The sequence below is a fragment of the Sinocyclocheilus grahami genome, unplaced genomic scaffold, assembly GCF_001515645.1.
Source record: "Sinocyclocheilus grahami isolate Dianchi unplaced genomic scaffold, SAMN03320097.WGS_v1.1 scaffold473.1, whole genome shotgun sequence".
NCBI classification, from domain to species: Eukaryota; Metazoa; Chordata; class Actinopteri; order Cypriniformes; family Cyprinidae; genus Sinocyclocheilus; species Sinocyclocheilus grahami.
In genome coordinates this window covers 961926-978301 of record NW_015505652.1, presented here as the reverse complement: position 1 = coordinate 978301, position 16376 = coordinate 961926, and the positions used below count along the sequence as shown (strand labels likewise).

The following is a 16376-nucleotide window of genomic DNA, read 5'->3' as shown; positions in this document are numbered from 1 at the left end:
ATTCTGCATCGATGCAGTAATAGACCATAATCGATTATAGCCTTCTGACATCATTTGCATACGTGCTTGTCACGAGAGTATTAAAAATGCACTCTCTATTTTAAAATCTGAGCTTAGCTTTTTCCCGCACATGGCACGTGTGCGCGCTAGAGACAATCGCAGCAGGCTTCATTGCACAGGATATGTGCTGTGAGACATGAGCGTATTGCTTGACTGTGCTTCCATTCGCTGTTATTTTAATCTTTTACTTTAGATGTGCTTTCATTTATGCCATTTGGAATGCAGTAGCCTACGTATTAGATGCACGAAACTCACGTACTGACAGACTTTCATGTGCGCTTTGTGCTTGTCCTGAAGCTCGCGGCTGCGGTTAAATGCACTTGCATCTACTTTTATGATACGAAATTGATGTAAACAATCAGTTATGTTTTCATCATTTGCATACGTGCTTGTCACGAGAGTATTAAAAATGCACTCTCTATTTTAAAATCTGAGCTTAGCTTTTTCCCGCACATGGCACGTGTGCGCGCTAGAGACAATCGCAGCAGGCTTCATTGCACAGGATATGTGCTGTGAGACATGAGCGTATTGCTTGACTGTGCTTCCATTCGCTGTTATTTTAATCTTTTACTTTAGATGTGCTTTCATTTATGCCATTTGGAATGCAGTAGCCTACGTATTAGATGCACGAAACTCACGTACTGACAGACTTTCATGTGCGCTTTGTGCTTGTCCTGAAGCTCGCAGCTGCGGTTAAATGCACTTGCATCTACTTTTATGATACGAAATTGATGTAAACAATCAGTTATGTTTTCAGAACAGGACAAAACATCTGATATATCGAAATAGATCTGTGCATTAGTGTGAATGCAGCCTATTAAAGCTGCCACTGTCTATGATCTCATCAGTAATAATCAAATGGCAAAAAAGAAAAAGAAAAGAAAAAGAAAAAGAAAAACCCATAACTATGATTAGCCTATCTGTACACTTTCGGATACTTAAAGCACTCCCAGATAAATGAAAGTGGTTTTTATTTATGTGTTTTGTTAGTGCCGCTTGACTGTAGTTGAACTACCTTAAATTATGAATAGCTTGTGTCCCCAACACTGGCACAAAGTAACGAAATGTAAACCTAGTCTCTAATAGGGGATAAAGTGGACAAATAAGGAAGGAAGAGAGGACCAAAGGGATCAGATGTGAGAAGAAAGCTGCAAGTCAGATGAGAAGAGGGAGAAACGAAAATACAAAAGGTGAAACTTTTGAAGAACCCCCCCATATCAAGGGATGAGCAGACATTTCTCTATGTTCCCCACAGCTTCTGTCTACGGGGTCTGAGAGTGAGACTAAGGGTGCTTTCACACCTGTAGATCGATTGCTTTGTTCCGAAAGAGGGATTAAAATTATTACAATGTTGCTTTTTATTCTTGGTGCGGTTCGCTTTCACACGGCAAAGTTTCTAAACAGACCAAATTTGTTAATACAACTCACACGCAAGTAAATTGTTCACTCATTGGTCAAAGTTCCACGGTTTATTTTCCAGGATTCCACCGCTGTCACGCATGCCCTCCGTCAGGATGGAATGATAACAGCTTCGCGGGCTTATTGTTGTTGTTGTTTTTTGTAGCTGTCATTATAATAATTTATCATTTTGAGCAGGAGTCCAGGATTGATTGGGAAAACATTTTTAAAATGCACCTACTACAAAGAAGAGCAATAAGGCGGCATTATAAAATAAAAAAGTGCGCTTTGATTTTTGAATGGCAAAGACGTTCTCAACCACAGACATTCACAGGTTCATTTTGAGGGATTAGCAAAACAACAAAGCCAATGCTTTTCACAGAATTTGCGTAATTACCCATCATAAATTGTGATATAGCCTGGTTCGTTGGTCCGTTGGATCGGATTGCTTTCTCACTACAACCAAACCGCTCCAGAGTTCGTTTTCAATCGAGCCAAGACCACCTCGTTCAGGCGATCTCGGACCGACTGTTTTGGCGCGGATCTGAGCGCGATTGCTGTGTTCACATATGCTAGTGCTGGGCGGTATGACCAACAATTTATATCAACTGTATTTTTCAAAATTATACCGGTTTCACAGTACATGACGGTATTTTTTTTTTTCATGCATGACCGTGTGTTAACCATATTTTCTACTGATTGAGAGAGTAAATACTGCAGTATATTGACTTAGAATGCCCTATTTTACTGTCATGGTGAGTTAATATTGACAAAAAAATACCACACTATGTGACTAAACACGACCCCTTTTAATACATGTTAACCAGGAGTCACTCTCATTTATAATCGCGGCATCATCTGATAAAATCAACACGCATCTACTCTAAAGAGCGGCTATGCGGTTGTTTTGGCTATATTACTTTTTTTGTTTCATGCAGCGCACTGCCTGCGTCTGAGTAACAAACTAAAAAAAACAAACTGAAAAGTGCATGTGATATTAACAGACGAACTACGCTCATATTTATAATTCCAATCAGTGAGCAACAGGTGCTAGGAAACGCTGTTTTGTACTCATTTATTGACGAGTCAATTTATTGACGAGTCACGAGAATGCACTGCTTCTCTGCCGCTCACTGCACAGAACAGACGCCGAGAGAGGTGACACTTCTCCGGGAAAGTCAGACCTCACGTTCGCGGGACAGAACTGGTGAAATCTTCCAACTGAACCATAGCTAAGGTTTATCCAAAAAAGTCGCTAGGTTTGTCAGTATGAATATTCTATGGAAAAAAAACACTAAAAGGGTCTGAAAGTTGCTAAATCTAGTGCTAAAGTCGCGCTCGTGTGTGTGAGAGACGTGGGAGCTGATGGCAGGGGGCGGTGGATATTTGTGGCGGTCAATGTGGATATTGTGGATGAGTTCTTCTGTGTCATCACATTCTATTAGTTCTACAGCTTCAGTTTCGGAATTTTCACGCTTAGTAACACATACAGCTGTTCCCTCACCACAGTGCAACAGTGAAAAGGGACCTCTTTCAAACAGTGTCGCATCCCGAACGTTGTTTAAGCGACATACACCGGTATTTAAAAAATTCATATCATAACAAAAATAAACACTGGTATTCGGTATGAACCGGTATACCGCCCAGCACTAACATATGCCCAAACGAACCGAGCTAAGGGGGGAAATGCGTCAGGTTCCGAAACAACAGGCCAGGTGTGACAGCACCCTAAACCAAAATCTCACAGTAAACAGCATTTTACATCATTCATTCAATGCTTTTTGGATTGCAACAGTCAGAGGACTTGGACTGCAAGGCTATCTGCACATCAGCAAAGTATGCATAATTAACATTGCTTTGCATAATTAACTGCCGTGCTATCAGGTAATTAATAGACATTAATAAGGCCACAGAGTCTGAAGCTTCCTGTAGTGATAACAGGAGCCCAGAGCTGTGACTAGATAACTTTCCATAGCGAGATTAGAGAGACAAAGAACTGAAGGTCATGGAAAATGGCAAGTCACCATTTCTGCATTGCTTGAATAAATATTATTTCACAAAATGCCTTTTCTTCCTTCTAGGATACAAAAAGAGAACCGACCTGTGAAAAATACAGCAAACTCTTACTATGGTACTTTGGTGGTGGAAAAATATTCTGGGAGGGAAGAAAAAATATTTTTCAAATTTTTTCCTTTCTCTCGCAAAGATATTTGCGTTCGCTCACAAAGATATTTTCGATCTCTCGCAAAACCAGTTGAGTTCGGATAAACTCTTCCTTTACTTTACAGCTTGTAGTGGTTCATACAGCTACATACGTTCACAATGTAGCAGTTCATAGTGTTTTATTTTGTATAAAGAAAAAGTCAGTGCTTATAGTTCAAGACACGTAATGCGCAATGTGGCTTAATATACTACAACAGTGACATTGGAGGCCCAAATTTGGTATTAATAAATACTATATACTGTAATATATTAATAACCTTTAACCAGGAGTCACTCTCATTTATAATCGCGGCATCATCTGATAAAATCAACACGCATCTACTCTAAAGAGCGGCTATGCGGTTGTTTTGGCTATATTACTTTTTTTGTTTCATGCAGCGCACTGCCTGCGTCTGAGTAACAAACTAAAAAAAACAAACTGAAAAGTGCATGTGATATTAACAGACGAACTACGCTCATATTTATAATTCCAATCAGTGAGCAACAGGTGCTAGGAAACGCTGTTTTGTACTCATTTATTGACGAGTCAATTTATTGACGAGTCACGAGAATGCACTGCTTCTCTGCCGCTCACTGCACAGAACAGACGCCGAGAGAGGTGACACTTCTCCGGGAAAGTCAGACCTCACGTTCGCGGGACAGAACTGGTGAAATCTTCCAACTGAACCATAGCTAAGGTTTATCCAAAAAAGTCGCTAGGTTTGTCAGTATGAATATTCTATGGAAAAAAAACACTAAAAGGGTCTGAAAGTTGCTAAATCTAGTGCTAAAGTCGCGCTCGTGTGTGTGAGAGACGTGGGAGCTGATGGCAGGGGGCGGTGGATATTTGTGGCGGTCAATGTGGATATTGTGGATGAGTTCTTCTGTGTCATCACATTCTATTAGTTCTACAGCTTCAGTTTCGGAATTTTCACGCTTAGTAACACATACAGCTGTTCCCTCACCACAGTGCAACAGTGAAAAGGGACCTCTTTCAAACAGTGTCGCATCCCGAACGTTGTTTAAGCGACATACACCGGTATTTAAAAAATTCATATCATAACAAAAATAAACACTGGTATTCGGTATGAACCGGTATACCGCCCAGCACTAACATATGCCCAAACGAACCGAGCTAAGGGGGGAAATGCGTCAGGTTCCGAAACAACAGGCCAGGTGTGACAGCACCCTAAACCAAAATCTCACAGTAAACAGCATTTTACATCATTCATTCAATGCTTTTTGGATTGCAACAGTCAGAGGACTTGGACTGCAAGGCTATCTGCACATCAGCAAAGTATGCATAATTAACATTGCTTTGCATAATTAACTGCCGTGCTATCAGGTAATTAATAGACATTAATAAGGCCACAGAGTCTGAAGCTTCCTGTAGTGATAACAGGAGCCCAGAGCTGTGACTAGATAACTTTCCATAGCGAGATTAGAGAGACAAAGAACTGAAGGTCATGGAAAATGGCAAGTCACCATTTCTGCATTGCTTGAATAAATATTATTTCACAAAATGCCTTTTCTTCCTTCTAGGATACAAAAAGAGAACCGACCTGTGAAAAATACAGCAAACTCTTACTATGGTACTTTGGTGGTGGAAAAATATTCTGGGAGGGAAGAAAAAATATTTTTCAAATTTTTTCCTTTCTCTCGCAAAGATATTTGCGTTCGCTCACAAAGATATTTTCGATCTCTCGCAAAACCAGTTGAGTTCGGATAAACTCTTCCTTTACTTTACAGCTTGTAGTGGTTCATACAGCTACATACGTTCACAATGTAGCAGTTCATAGTGTTTTATTTTGTATAAAGAAAAAGTCAGTGCTTATAGTTCAAGACACGTAATGCGCAATGTGGCTTAATATACTACAACAGTGACATTGGAGGCCCAAATTTGGTATTAATAAATACTATATACTGTAATATATTAATAACCTTATTAATAATATTACTATTAATAAAGCAGAATAGCCATGAACGCAACACGCTAATGCATGTTAAGCTTTTTCTCCCCCATAGAAAACAGTTACAGAAAACGCTTAAGGTAGGCTAATGGACAAAGACGGTAAAAAAAATAAGACAAAATCTGGTACACAATTTATTAATAATATATATATTATGCACAGGAAAGCAGACGAGCCCAGAATATGAATGGAATCCATAAAGTTTCATGTATTTTCTCCCCTGTAGAAAAACATTATAAACTCTTAACGTGGCTTAATGGATTACCGCATTGTTTTCCTGTACATAGTATAAATAAAATATAAAATTTGGGCTTTTTATATCACTGTCTTCTAGGGGTTGCACCGACTGCTAGTCAACTTCAATGCTCTGCCATGACGCTTTAAGCTTGACATCGACTAGTCGCTGGTCCTATAGAGGGCGCAACAGGATAAATCTTTGAAGGGCTTCCACATTTACGCTTTGTTTCCAAACAGTTAAAATGACAAATAAATGCATACTCTGAAAGCGCTCCACAAGACACGTGTGATTATATTACTGGATGCTCGAAATTGAACGCACAATTTAAACAGCTTATTGCACAGGTAAGTTAATCGCTGTTCTAATCTAATGCGCTGCTGCACTGTAATGCACACACATTACAGACAGTAGCTCGTACATCACGCGCAGATCGCACGCACACAGAATCATTCAGCGCGGAAATGTATTGTCAATTGGTCTGTGATTTCTCAATAAAATAGCTTAGAAACTGAAAAGTTCAAGCATATAATTCTTAACTAAATCCCACAGCTTCACTACTAGTAGAGAGACGCTGCCAGGTAGAATTAATTCAAACACGCAATCGCTCTCACTAATGCATTCATATGAATGTAATCTTTACTGTGCTACTTTATCTGTATCTGATTTAGAAGGAGCAGAAATCTGTGAGAAGTATAACGACCCAAAGACAAAAGAACTGATAAAAATGAGCTGTTATAGGACCAATAGCCATGTGGGCAGTGCTGTGTCATATGCCATAGCTGTGCACAAGGTGTTTGAGTCTCAGCTCCAGGTTCAGGCTTATTTGTTCATTAAATGACGTCATAAGCGACTAGTCGATGTCGACTCGACTTTCATCACATAAAAGTCGACTTTAAAAAAAATCAGAAGTCATTCAACCCCTACTGTCTTCTTGTATTAAGGCACGTTAATCACGGTTTTCTATGGGGAAGATAAAATAACACTATGAAAAGCTACATTGTGGACGTACAGAGCTGTAAGAACCACTGCAAGCTGTAAAGTAAACAGGAAGTGTTTGATCGAACTCAACTGGTTTTGCGAGAACGCAAATGTCTTTGCGAGAACCCAAAAGTTTTGCGAGGAAACGCAAATGTCTTTGCTAGAGAATGCAAACATTTGCGAGGGAACGCAAATATCTTTGCGAGAGAAGGCAAAGTTTCTTGAGGGAACGCAAAAGTTATGCGAGAGAATGCAAAAAATATTTTTTCCTCCAACCCAAATGTTTTCCCAAATTATGTTTTTAAATGGCTTGCTAACTGTGTAAAATTCACCTTTATCTTCATTAACAGAAATAAAGCTGAAAAAATACAAATAAAATATGCATTACAAATAGAAATGCTGCCTTAGCCAATAACTGAAATAAAAATTATAAAAAACAAACAAAAAAGAAAAAAAATTATAAAATAAACAAAATTGATCAAACTACACTCTAAAAAATGCTGGGTTGTTTCAACCCAATGTTGGGTCAAATATGGACTAACCCAACTGTTGGGGTAAAAAGGTAATTTAAAAATGTAAACAAAATTTAACCCAGCAGTTGGGGTAGGCGACAAATAAATGCATACTCTGAAAGCGCTCCACAAGACACGTGTGATTATATTACTGGATGCTCGAAATTGAACGCACAATTTAAACAGCTTATTGCACAGGTAAGTTAATCGCTGTTCTAATCTAATGCGCTGCTGCACTGTAATGCACACACATTACAGACAGTAGCTCGTACATCACGCGCAGATCGCACGCACACAGAATCATTCAGCGCGGAAATGTATTGTCAATTGGTCTGTGATTTCTCAATAAAATAGCTTAGAAACTGAAAAGTTCAAGCATATAATTCTTAACTAAATCCCACAGCTTCACTACTAGTAGAGAGACGCTGCCAGGTAGAATTAATTCAAACACGCAATCGCTCTCACTAATGCATTCATATGAATGTAATCTTTACTGTGCTACTTTATCTGTATCTGATTTAGAAGGAGCAGAAATCTGTGAGAAGTATAACGACCCAAAGACAAAAGAACTGATAAAAATGAGCTGTTAATATTAATAACCTTATTAATAATATTACTATTAATAAAGCAGAATAGCCATGAACGCAACACGCTAATGCATGTTAAGCTTTTTCTCCCCCATAGAAAACAGTTACAGAAAACGCTTAAGGTAGGCTAATGGACAAAGACGGTAAAAAAAATAAGACAAAATCTGGTACACAATTTATTAATAATATATATATTATGCACAGGAAAGCAGACGAGCCCAGAATATGAATGGAATCCATAAAGTTTCATGTATTTTCTCCCCTGTAGAAAAACATTATAAACTCTTAACGTGGCTTAATGGATTACCGCATTGTTTTCCTGTACATAGTATAAATAAAATATAAAATTTGGGCTTTTTATATCACTGTCTTCTAGGGGTTGCACCGACTGCTAGTCAACTTCAATGCTCTGCCATGACGCTTTAAGCTTGACATCGACTAGTCGCTGGTCCTATAGAGGGCGCAACAGGATAAATCTTTGAAGGGCTTCCACATTTACGCTTTGTTTCCAAACAGTTAAAATGACAAATAAATGCATACTCTGAAAGCGCTCCACAAGACACGTGTGATTATATTACTGGATGCTCGAAATTGAACGCACAATTTAAACAGCTTATTGCACAGGTAAGTTAATCGCTGTTCTAATCTAATGCGCTGCTGCACTGTAATGCACACACATTACAGACAGTAGCTCGTACATCACGCGCAGATCGCACGCACACAGAATCATTCAGCGCGGAAATGTATTGTCAATTGGTCTGTGATTTCTCAATAAAATAGCTTAGAAACTGAAAAGTTCAAGCATATAATTCTTAACTAAATCCCACAGCTTCACTACTAGTAGAGAGACGCTGCCAGGTAGAATTAATTCAAACACGCAATCGCTCTCACTAATGCATTCATATGAATGTAATCTTTACTGTGCTACTTTATCTGTATCTGATTTAGAAGGAGCAGAAATCTGTGAGAAGTATAACGACCCAAAGACAAAAGAACTGATAAAAATGAGCTGTTATACGACCAATAGCCATGTGGGCAGTGCTGTGTCATATGCCATAGCTGTGCACAAGGTGTTTGAGTCTCAGCTCCAGGTTCAGGCTTATTTGTTCATTAAATGACGTCATAAGTGACTAGTCGATGCCGACTCGACTTTCATCACATAAAAGTCGACTTTAAAAAAAATCAGAAGTCATTCAACCCCTACTGTCTTCTTGTATTAAGGCACGTTAATCACGGTTTTCTATGGGGAAGATAAAATAACACTATGAAAAGCTACATTGTGGACGTACAGAGCTGTAAGAACCACTGCAAGCTGTAAAGTAAACAGGAAGTGTTTGATCGAACTCAACTGGTTTTGCGAGAACGCAAATGTCTTTGCGAGAACCCAAAAGTTTTGCGAGGAAACGCAAATGTCTTTGCTAGAGAATGCAAACATTTGCGAGGGAACGCAAATATCTTTGCGAGAGAAGGCAAAGTTTCTTGAGGGAACGCAAAAGTTATGCGAGAGAATGCAAAAAATATTTTTTCCTCCAACCCAAATGTTTTCCCAAATTATGTTTTTAAATGGCTTGCTAACTGTGTAAAATTCACCTTTATCTTCATTAACAGAAATAAAGCTGAAAAAATACAAATAAAATATGCATTACAAATAGAAATGCTGCCTTAGCCAATAACTGAAATAAAAATGATAAAAAACAAACAAAAAAGAAAAAAAATTATAAAATAAACAAAATTGATCAAACTACACTCTAAAAAATGCTGGGTTGTTTCAACCCAATGTTGGGTCAAATATGGACTAACCCAACTGCTGGGTTAAATTTTGGTTACATTTTTAAATTAACTTTTTAACCCAACAGTTGGGTTAGTCCATATTTGACCCAACATTGGGTTGAAACAACCCAGCATTTTTTAGAGTGTAAAATGAAAATTAAATAAAAAAATATTAAAAATAATAATAAATTATCGCCGCTCAGAATTCAGTCATAGTCTCACAAACTGTGACATTCATATTTATTCTATACATCACTAAAACACCATTTTACTATAATGAAAGCCTGACTGAATAGAATCTAACTTGCTGCAATGGATACAAACAATCCTTTCAAAAGCTTCCTTGCCTCAAACACACAGTGTGGGGTTAACAGAATGACCTTACTATTGTGATACACAGTAGAAAAGAGAACAGCTCAATATGCAACAGTTCAGGACTCACGGATCAGCCATATCTCAAAGAGACAAGCAGAGTCCGGTCCACAAAACAAAGCATCATCTGTTTCTAATAGGGAAAACAACCTCAGCAATGAACTGCCCTGACATGCTGAGAACATTGAGCTCAGTGTGGGGAATGACCCCCCGCGGTGACCGTGACAGGGTCTCAGACAGCAGAGGAAAAAAGGCCGAAAGCGACACGTGTATGTACACATGCACACGCAACCACTGCAGACAAATAGATTTCATGGAGACTGTTATACACAAGCCGCGGCACCTCCTCCTAAACCCAATCAGAGCAATCAGAGGTAACCCAGACGCTCACGCTCATAAACAACATGCATACCAAACAAAACCCCTGTGAGCGGGCCCCGTTTGCTAAATTACAATTAATTGTCTGTGAATTGGTGAATTGTCTTTGGAGTCTGGCTCCAAATGTGACCTCACTAACTGGGCAGAGAGCAGAACAATTACGTTCTGCAGAGCTCACTAGCACTAAACAAAAACAGCGAAAGACCATTTACTAATTAGACTGTTTTTAACGTATTTAAATAGTGTCTAACAGAGAATAAAAGCACAAAGTGCAGCATCAGCGATCTTACAGTAAAGCAACAAGCCATGTGCGTTACAGTGTTTTTAACAGGGACATGGGCTGAGGTTACTGTGGTACAAAATCACTGATGCACATCCTGAAACGTGATAACTAATATGATAACTAATCATTTAATGTGTCACCAAAATACTGCTATAAAAATAATAATCAAAATAATAACAATAACATTTCTAGAAACTATTAAAATGGTTAAACAAATAATAATAATTGCATTTATTTATTTTTTATTTATTTGAACATGATTCAACCAAGAATCATTATAATGACAACAATAATACTTTTTTGTTATTATCAGTATGTTATAATATTTATTTATATATTTAATCATTTTAATGGTTTAGAAATGTGGCACTTATTTTTTATTTAATTAACTCTTATACTTTTCATTTTAATAAACTTTTATTTTACAGCGTTGAAAATGATTCACCCTAAAATCTTTAGAACTAGCCTATAATTATTCAATACACTGTAAGAAGGATGATTCTGCAGAATATTCTGAAGTAGTTCCAAAATGATTCTTCAGAAGAATCCAGTTCACACAATTCACACATCATTAAGCTTTGCACGCTGGTGTGAAAACAGCATCCTTACCTGCATCCTGAGAGTTCAGCACCTCCAGGGCATGCATCATGGCACTGGCAAATACATTGGCATCCTCTTTGCTGCCAAAGTTAAGGCCGTACACCTGCCGTGCATCTCGCCACTGGTGAAACGTTTGTGTGGCCTGGTTGTATTTCAGCCCCTTGGGAATGGCACAATTTATTACCACCTGTTGACAGAAGAGAACAGCATATATTCAAATCAATGCTTGCAAATCATATAATTTGAAATGCAAGCCCTAACTAAACTCAGAACCAGAGTATGTGAGCGGAGTGGAGCGTCAACAATTTCCCCTCCGCGCTCCGAGCATTTAATAATCACTCTGAAACACCGCTCTGCCTTCGCTCCGCGTCTAAAGTATTTCAGTATGTTTAAAGGGGTCATATGATGGGATTTCAAGTTTTCCTTTCTCTTTGGAGTGTTACAAGCTCTTGGTGCATAAAGAAGATCTGTAAAGTTGCAAAGACTAAAGTCTCAAATCCAAAGAGATGTTCTTTATAAAAGTTAAAGAGTCAACCACGCCTACCTAAAACGCCTCGTTCTAACACGCCCCCACATATCTACGTCACTATGTGGAAATATTAGCATAATGCCGCCCAAATGTGCATGCAAAGAAAGGCGGCGTGGTTTCAGGAACAGCAGTAGTGTTGATGCAGCCATGTCAGGGAGACGCTGTGTGTTTCTGTGCGAAAGCAAAAGCACTTTATTTGGCCATCAGGAAGTAGATGGAATTAGGAATCATTGGTTAAGATTTATTTACAACAGAACAGCACAACCCAGATGTTCGAATTTGTGCAACGCATTTTATGGACGACAGTTTTTTTAACCTAGAAGAGTACAAGACTGGCTATGCACAAAGGCTATTTCTAAAAAAAAAAAAAAAAGGGTCAATTCCGACTTTGCTATGACAATCTGGCGCTTCTGAATCAGCGACTGTAAGTATGTTTTGTTAATAGTTAAGTATTTGCTATTGACTGCTCAAATGCGGAGTTTTGTGCAGCGCAGAGTAACGCGGTGTGTGTGTGTGTGAGGGGAACAGGGTCACATCACAGGAGAGTGAACAGCCTGTCAGAAATCATAGCACGTCAGCTGCGATCTTTAAAATAGCATCATATAACCCCTTTAAAATATCACAGTTCTGTTCATAATGTATATTAAAAAATAAAATAAATAAAATAACAAGAGAGTTTCAAAGGGGCTTATTGGAACACTAGTGTGCAAACTTTTTTCCTACCACATGACAAGCTAATAACATGGTTGTCAGCATTAAAAGGTATAAATTGCTGCTTTTTGAGGAGCAAATTTGAGATGAAAATAACAGTAGGCTACGTTTTCATCAGTTATTTTACCTACGGATCGATGCATTTCTTACAGATTTCTGCTCATTCGAAATCGGATACAGATGAAGTAGCACTGTAAGATTACATTTGTTTGAATGCTTTATTGAGAGAGCGGTTGCGCGTGAATAAGTGTTGTAGTACTTGTTTAAATCATGCTTTCAGCTGAAAATATTCAGTATCTAGAAGGAACAAACTAATTCCTTGAGAACTATAACTTCCCGCTCATATCCACTGCCATCATCATAGAATTCACATTCTTTCTGATTTGAGTGATCCTTCTCTATCAAGCTAGCTAAATATGTTTAACATGTGAATTCTTGCTAAATATTAGGGGTGCAACGGTTCAACTTACTCACGGTTCGGTTTGTATCACGGTTTTAGAGTCACGGTTTCGGTATGGTTCGGTATGTGGTATGTTTAGGGAAAAACTATATTGCAAGCTAATAACATGGTTGTCAGCATTAAAAGGTATAAATTGCTGCTTTTTGAGGAGCAAATTTGAGATGAAAATAACAGTAGGCTACGTTTTCATCAGTTATTTTACCTACGGATCGATGCATTTCTTACAGATTTCTGCTCATTCGAAATCGGATACAGATGAAGTAGCACTGTAAGATTACATTTGTTTGAATGCTTTATTGAGAGAGCGGTTGCGCGTGAATAAGTGTTGTAGTACTTGTTTAAATCATGCTTTCAGCTGAAAATGTTCAGTACCTAGAAGGAACAAACTAATTCCTTGAGAACTATAACTTCCCGCTCATATCCACTGCCATCATCATAGAATTCACATTCTTTCTGATTTGAGTGATCCTTCTCTATCAAGCTAGCTAAATATGTTTAACATGTGAATTCTTGCTAAATATTAGGGGTGCAACGGTTCAACTTACTCACGGTTCGGTTTGTATCACGGTTTTAGAGTCACGGTTTCGGTATGTGGTATGTTTAGGGAAAAACTATATTGTCAAATAAAAATAAAGAAAATAAGAACAAATAATCTAACTACAAGCAACAGCACAAATAAATAAACAGTGAAAAAAGATACAAATAAAATAAACAGTGCTTTTCAGTTTTTTAACATAGCTAACATAGTTTTTAGGTACAGAAATTGAATAAATCAAATGTAAAATAACATTGCATATTTGACTATATAAATTAAAGATTAATCTTTATTAAAGTTACAAAAGTTATTCAATCAAGAGCAGTGAAAGATTTCAGTGTTGTTGCTGTTTGATTAACATTAAAAAAGTGCTGTCACTTTAAAGAGGTCATATGATGCGATTTCAATTTTTCCTTTCTCTTTGGAGTGTTACAAGCTCTTGGTGCATAAAGAAGATCTGTAAAGTTGCAAAGACTAAAGTCTCAAATCCAAAGAGATATTCTTTATAAAAGTTAAGAGTCAGCCACGCCCTCCTAAAATGGCTCGTTCTAACACGACCCCACATATCTACATCACTATGTGGGAAGATTTGCATAATGCCGCCCAAATGTTCACGCAAAGAAAGAAGGCGTAACTTTTATTCTCGCTGTAGTATTGTTGTTGCCATGTCGTGAAGGCACTGTGTGATTCGTTGTGAAAGCGAAACTACTTTGTTCGGCCTTCCAAAAGAGGACATCTGCTTCGTCATGCCTGGAGCTGATCCGTGCTGGTTGCTGAGGAAATACAACAACTTTGCGCTGTGGATCGCCAGATCGGCTTTCACCGTGAACAAAGCGGAGTCCAGCCCGGGGTCGTCACATGTGGTTGCCGCAAGCCTGCTGGACGCTCCTTCGTCGAATCCGCCGCCTCTGCTCACTCTAACCCCCGGCTTCTGCTCACTGTAGGCCGCCGCTGCCGTGTGTGACACGCTTGAGGTATTCGGCCAATCATAACGCATTGGATAGCTGGCCAATCACAGCACACCTTGCTTTTCAGACCGATGAGCTTTGTAAAAATTGACACGTTTCAGAAAGGCGGGGCATAGAGAAGAAACAATAATGTACAGTGTGTGGAAAAAAATTTGAACCGCATAAACATTTCATTACACCAAATACACAAAATAATGTTCTTTTTAGCAGCATCATATGACTCCTTTAAGAGAACGCACTAATCCAATGCACTGATACTGTACGTTCAGCCGACTATATCGGCTAGGATACTCAAGGCATTGACAATTTTTGTGTGAATGTCCATTCAAACACAATACTTCACAGAGAGCTTAATATTTGCACACGTTCTGAGACGCGGGTTCACACTCTTCGGATGAGCGACCACACTTCTCACTGCGCGCGAGTTCACGTCTTCTGGCTCTTTAATATTTAAACTGGCAAGGCTTAAATGAGTTTAGTTTAAACACAGATAGCAACGTGTGCTGTTCAGGTCTCACCTGCACTATCAACACGTGATGACAGCATAAATGACAGTTATTCCAGCATAAAGCACTCGCACTGATTAAAGAGTGACTGGTTTGTCCACATATTGTTTTTTTTTCTCTCTCATCGCTCTTGTAATGTATTGGGAAGCCAGAATTTGTATCCATCAACAGAAACATGCATTAGCTGAACTCTAACAAACCATATTACAGATGCATTGTCAGACTTAAGTTGAACCGCGGTCCTAGTGTATGCCGAACCGTGTGCGGAGAACGGTACGGTTCGATTTTTTTACCGAGAACCATTGCACCCATACTAAACATGCCGTTATATTACGGGCTGTTGGCATGAATTGTACTCATGATGGAGCGGTGGTGGAGCACTCTTGGAGCGAGTGAAAACCACGACGCTCCGACTTTTAAAAAAAATCACTCACTCCAGTCATAATCACCCCGCTCACATACTCTACTCAGAACAGCTCAGAAGACTATAAAGCACTACATACTGTATCATCATACAACATAAAAGTGTTGTAGTAGTCCATAAAACTCCACATGGTCTCGGGGGAACAATGTGACATTGTATACAAATTGCTGCAGCTTTCATGTGAAGTGTTAAAACAAATGTTTTTAAGCCTTTTAAAACCTCTTCTGTACTGAAGAAAATAAAACCCATGTTTAGTATGGGCAACATATTCTGTTTTTGCATATGCATAGCCAGTTTTTTTTCTTATGAGATCAAACTGATAAAACTTAAGGTTTCAAAAGTTTCAAGTAAAGATTTCTGACTAAACCACCTCTCTACACAAAGGAGAAACATCTGCATCACTAAAAGATGACAGATAAGACAGATAATGCTGCATTTCAGAGACAAAGACTTGCTCCCTAAAGGATTCACAAGGACGAACTTGAGAAAAAAAATGCTACTTGCAGCACCTCTATTCTTGTATATAACAAAAAAGTAAATGCATTTCTTCAGAACTTGCACAAAGGTTACTGAGGCCATCCCGGCACCAGACAGGTGTTACAGCAATAATACTTCTTTGTTAATATGGTAATCGCATATGGGTGGGAGATACTTAAACATCAAACACTTGACTGGCTCCCTAAACTCTCCCAACAACATGTCCTCAACAGGGTGAATCTTTCTCGAGCTTCTGTGAAATGACTGGGAAAACAGCCAGTTACCAATTTCTCATCCTTTGACATCAACGTAATTACCATGAGAAGTGCAACTAATTAGCAAGCTTTATAAAAGGAACTGTGAACTGTAAGCCATCCTGTCACAAATCACAAGTGAAGAAAACTTCTCAGTTTTCTCA

The 16376-nt window shown here is 38.6% G+C and overlaps 1 protein-coding gene across 1 annotated transcript in view; it reads right to left on the bottom strand.

The window, feature by feature from the left end:
- LOC107553420 (protein enabled homolog) overlaps nucleotides 1-16376 on the bottom strand; it is a 140917-nt gene that overhangs the window by 66447 nt on the left and 58094 nt on the right. Inside the window, exon 3 of the mRNA XM_016235607.1 lies at nucleotides 11358-11535. Within this exon, the coding sequence (XP_016091093.1) occupies nucleotides 11358-11535 (178 nt within the window). The remainder of the gene's footprint in view (nucleotides 1-11357; nucleotides 11536-16376) is intronic.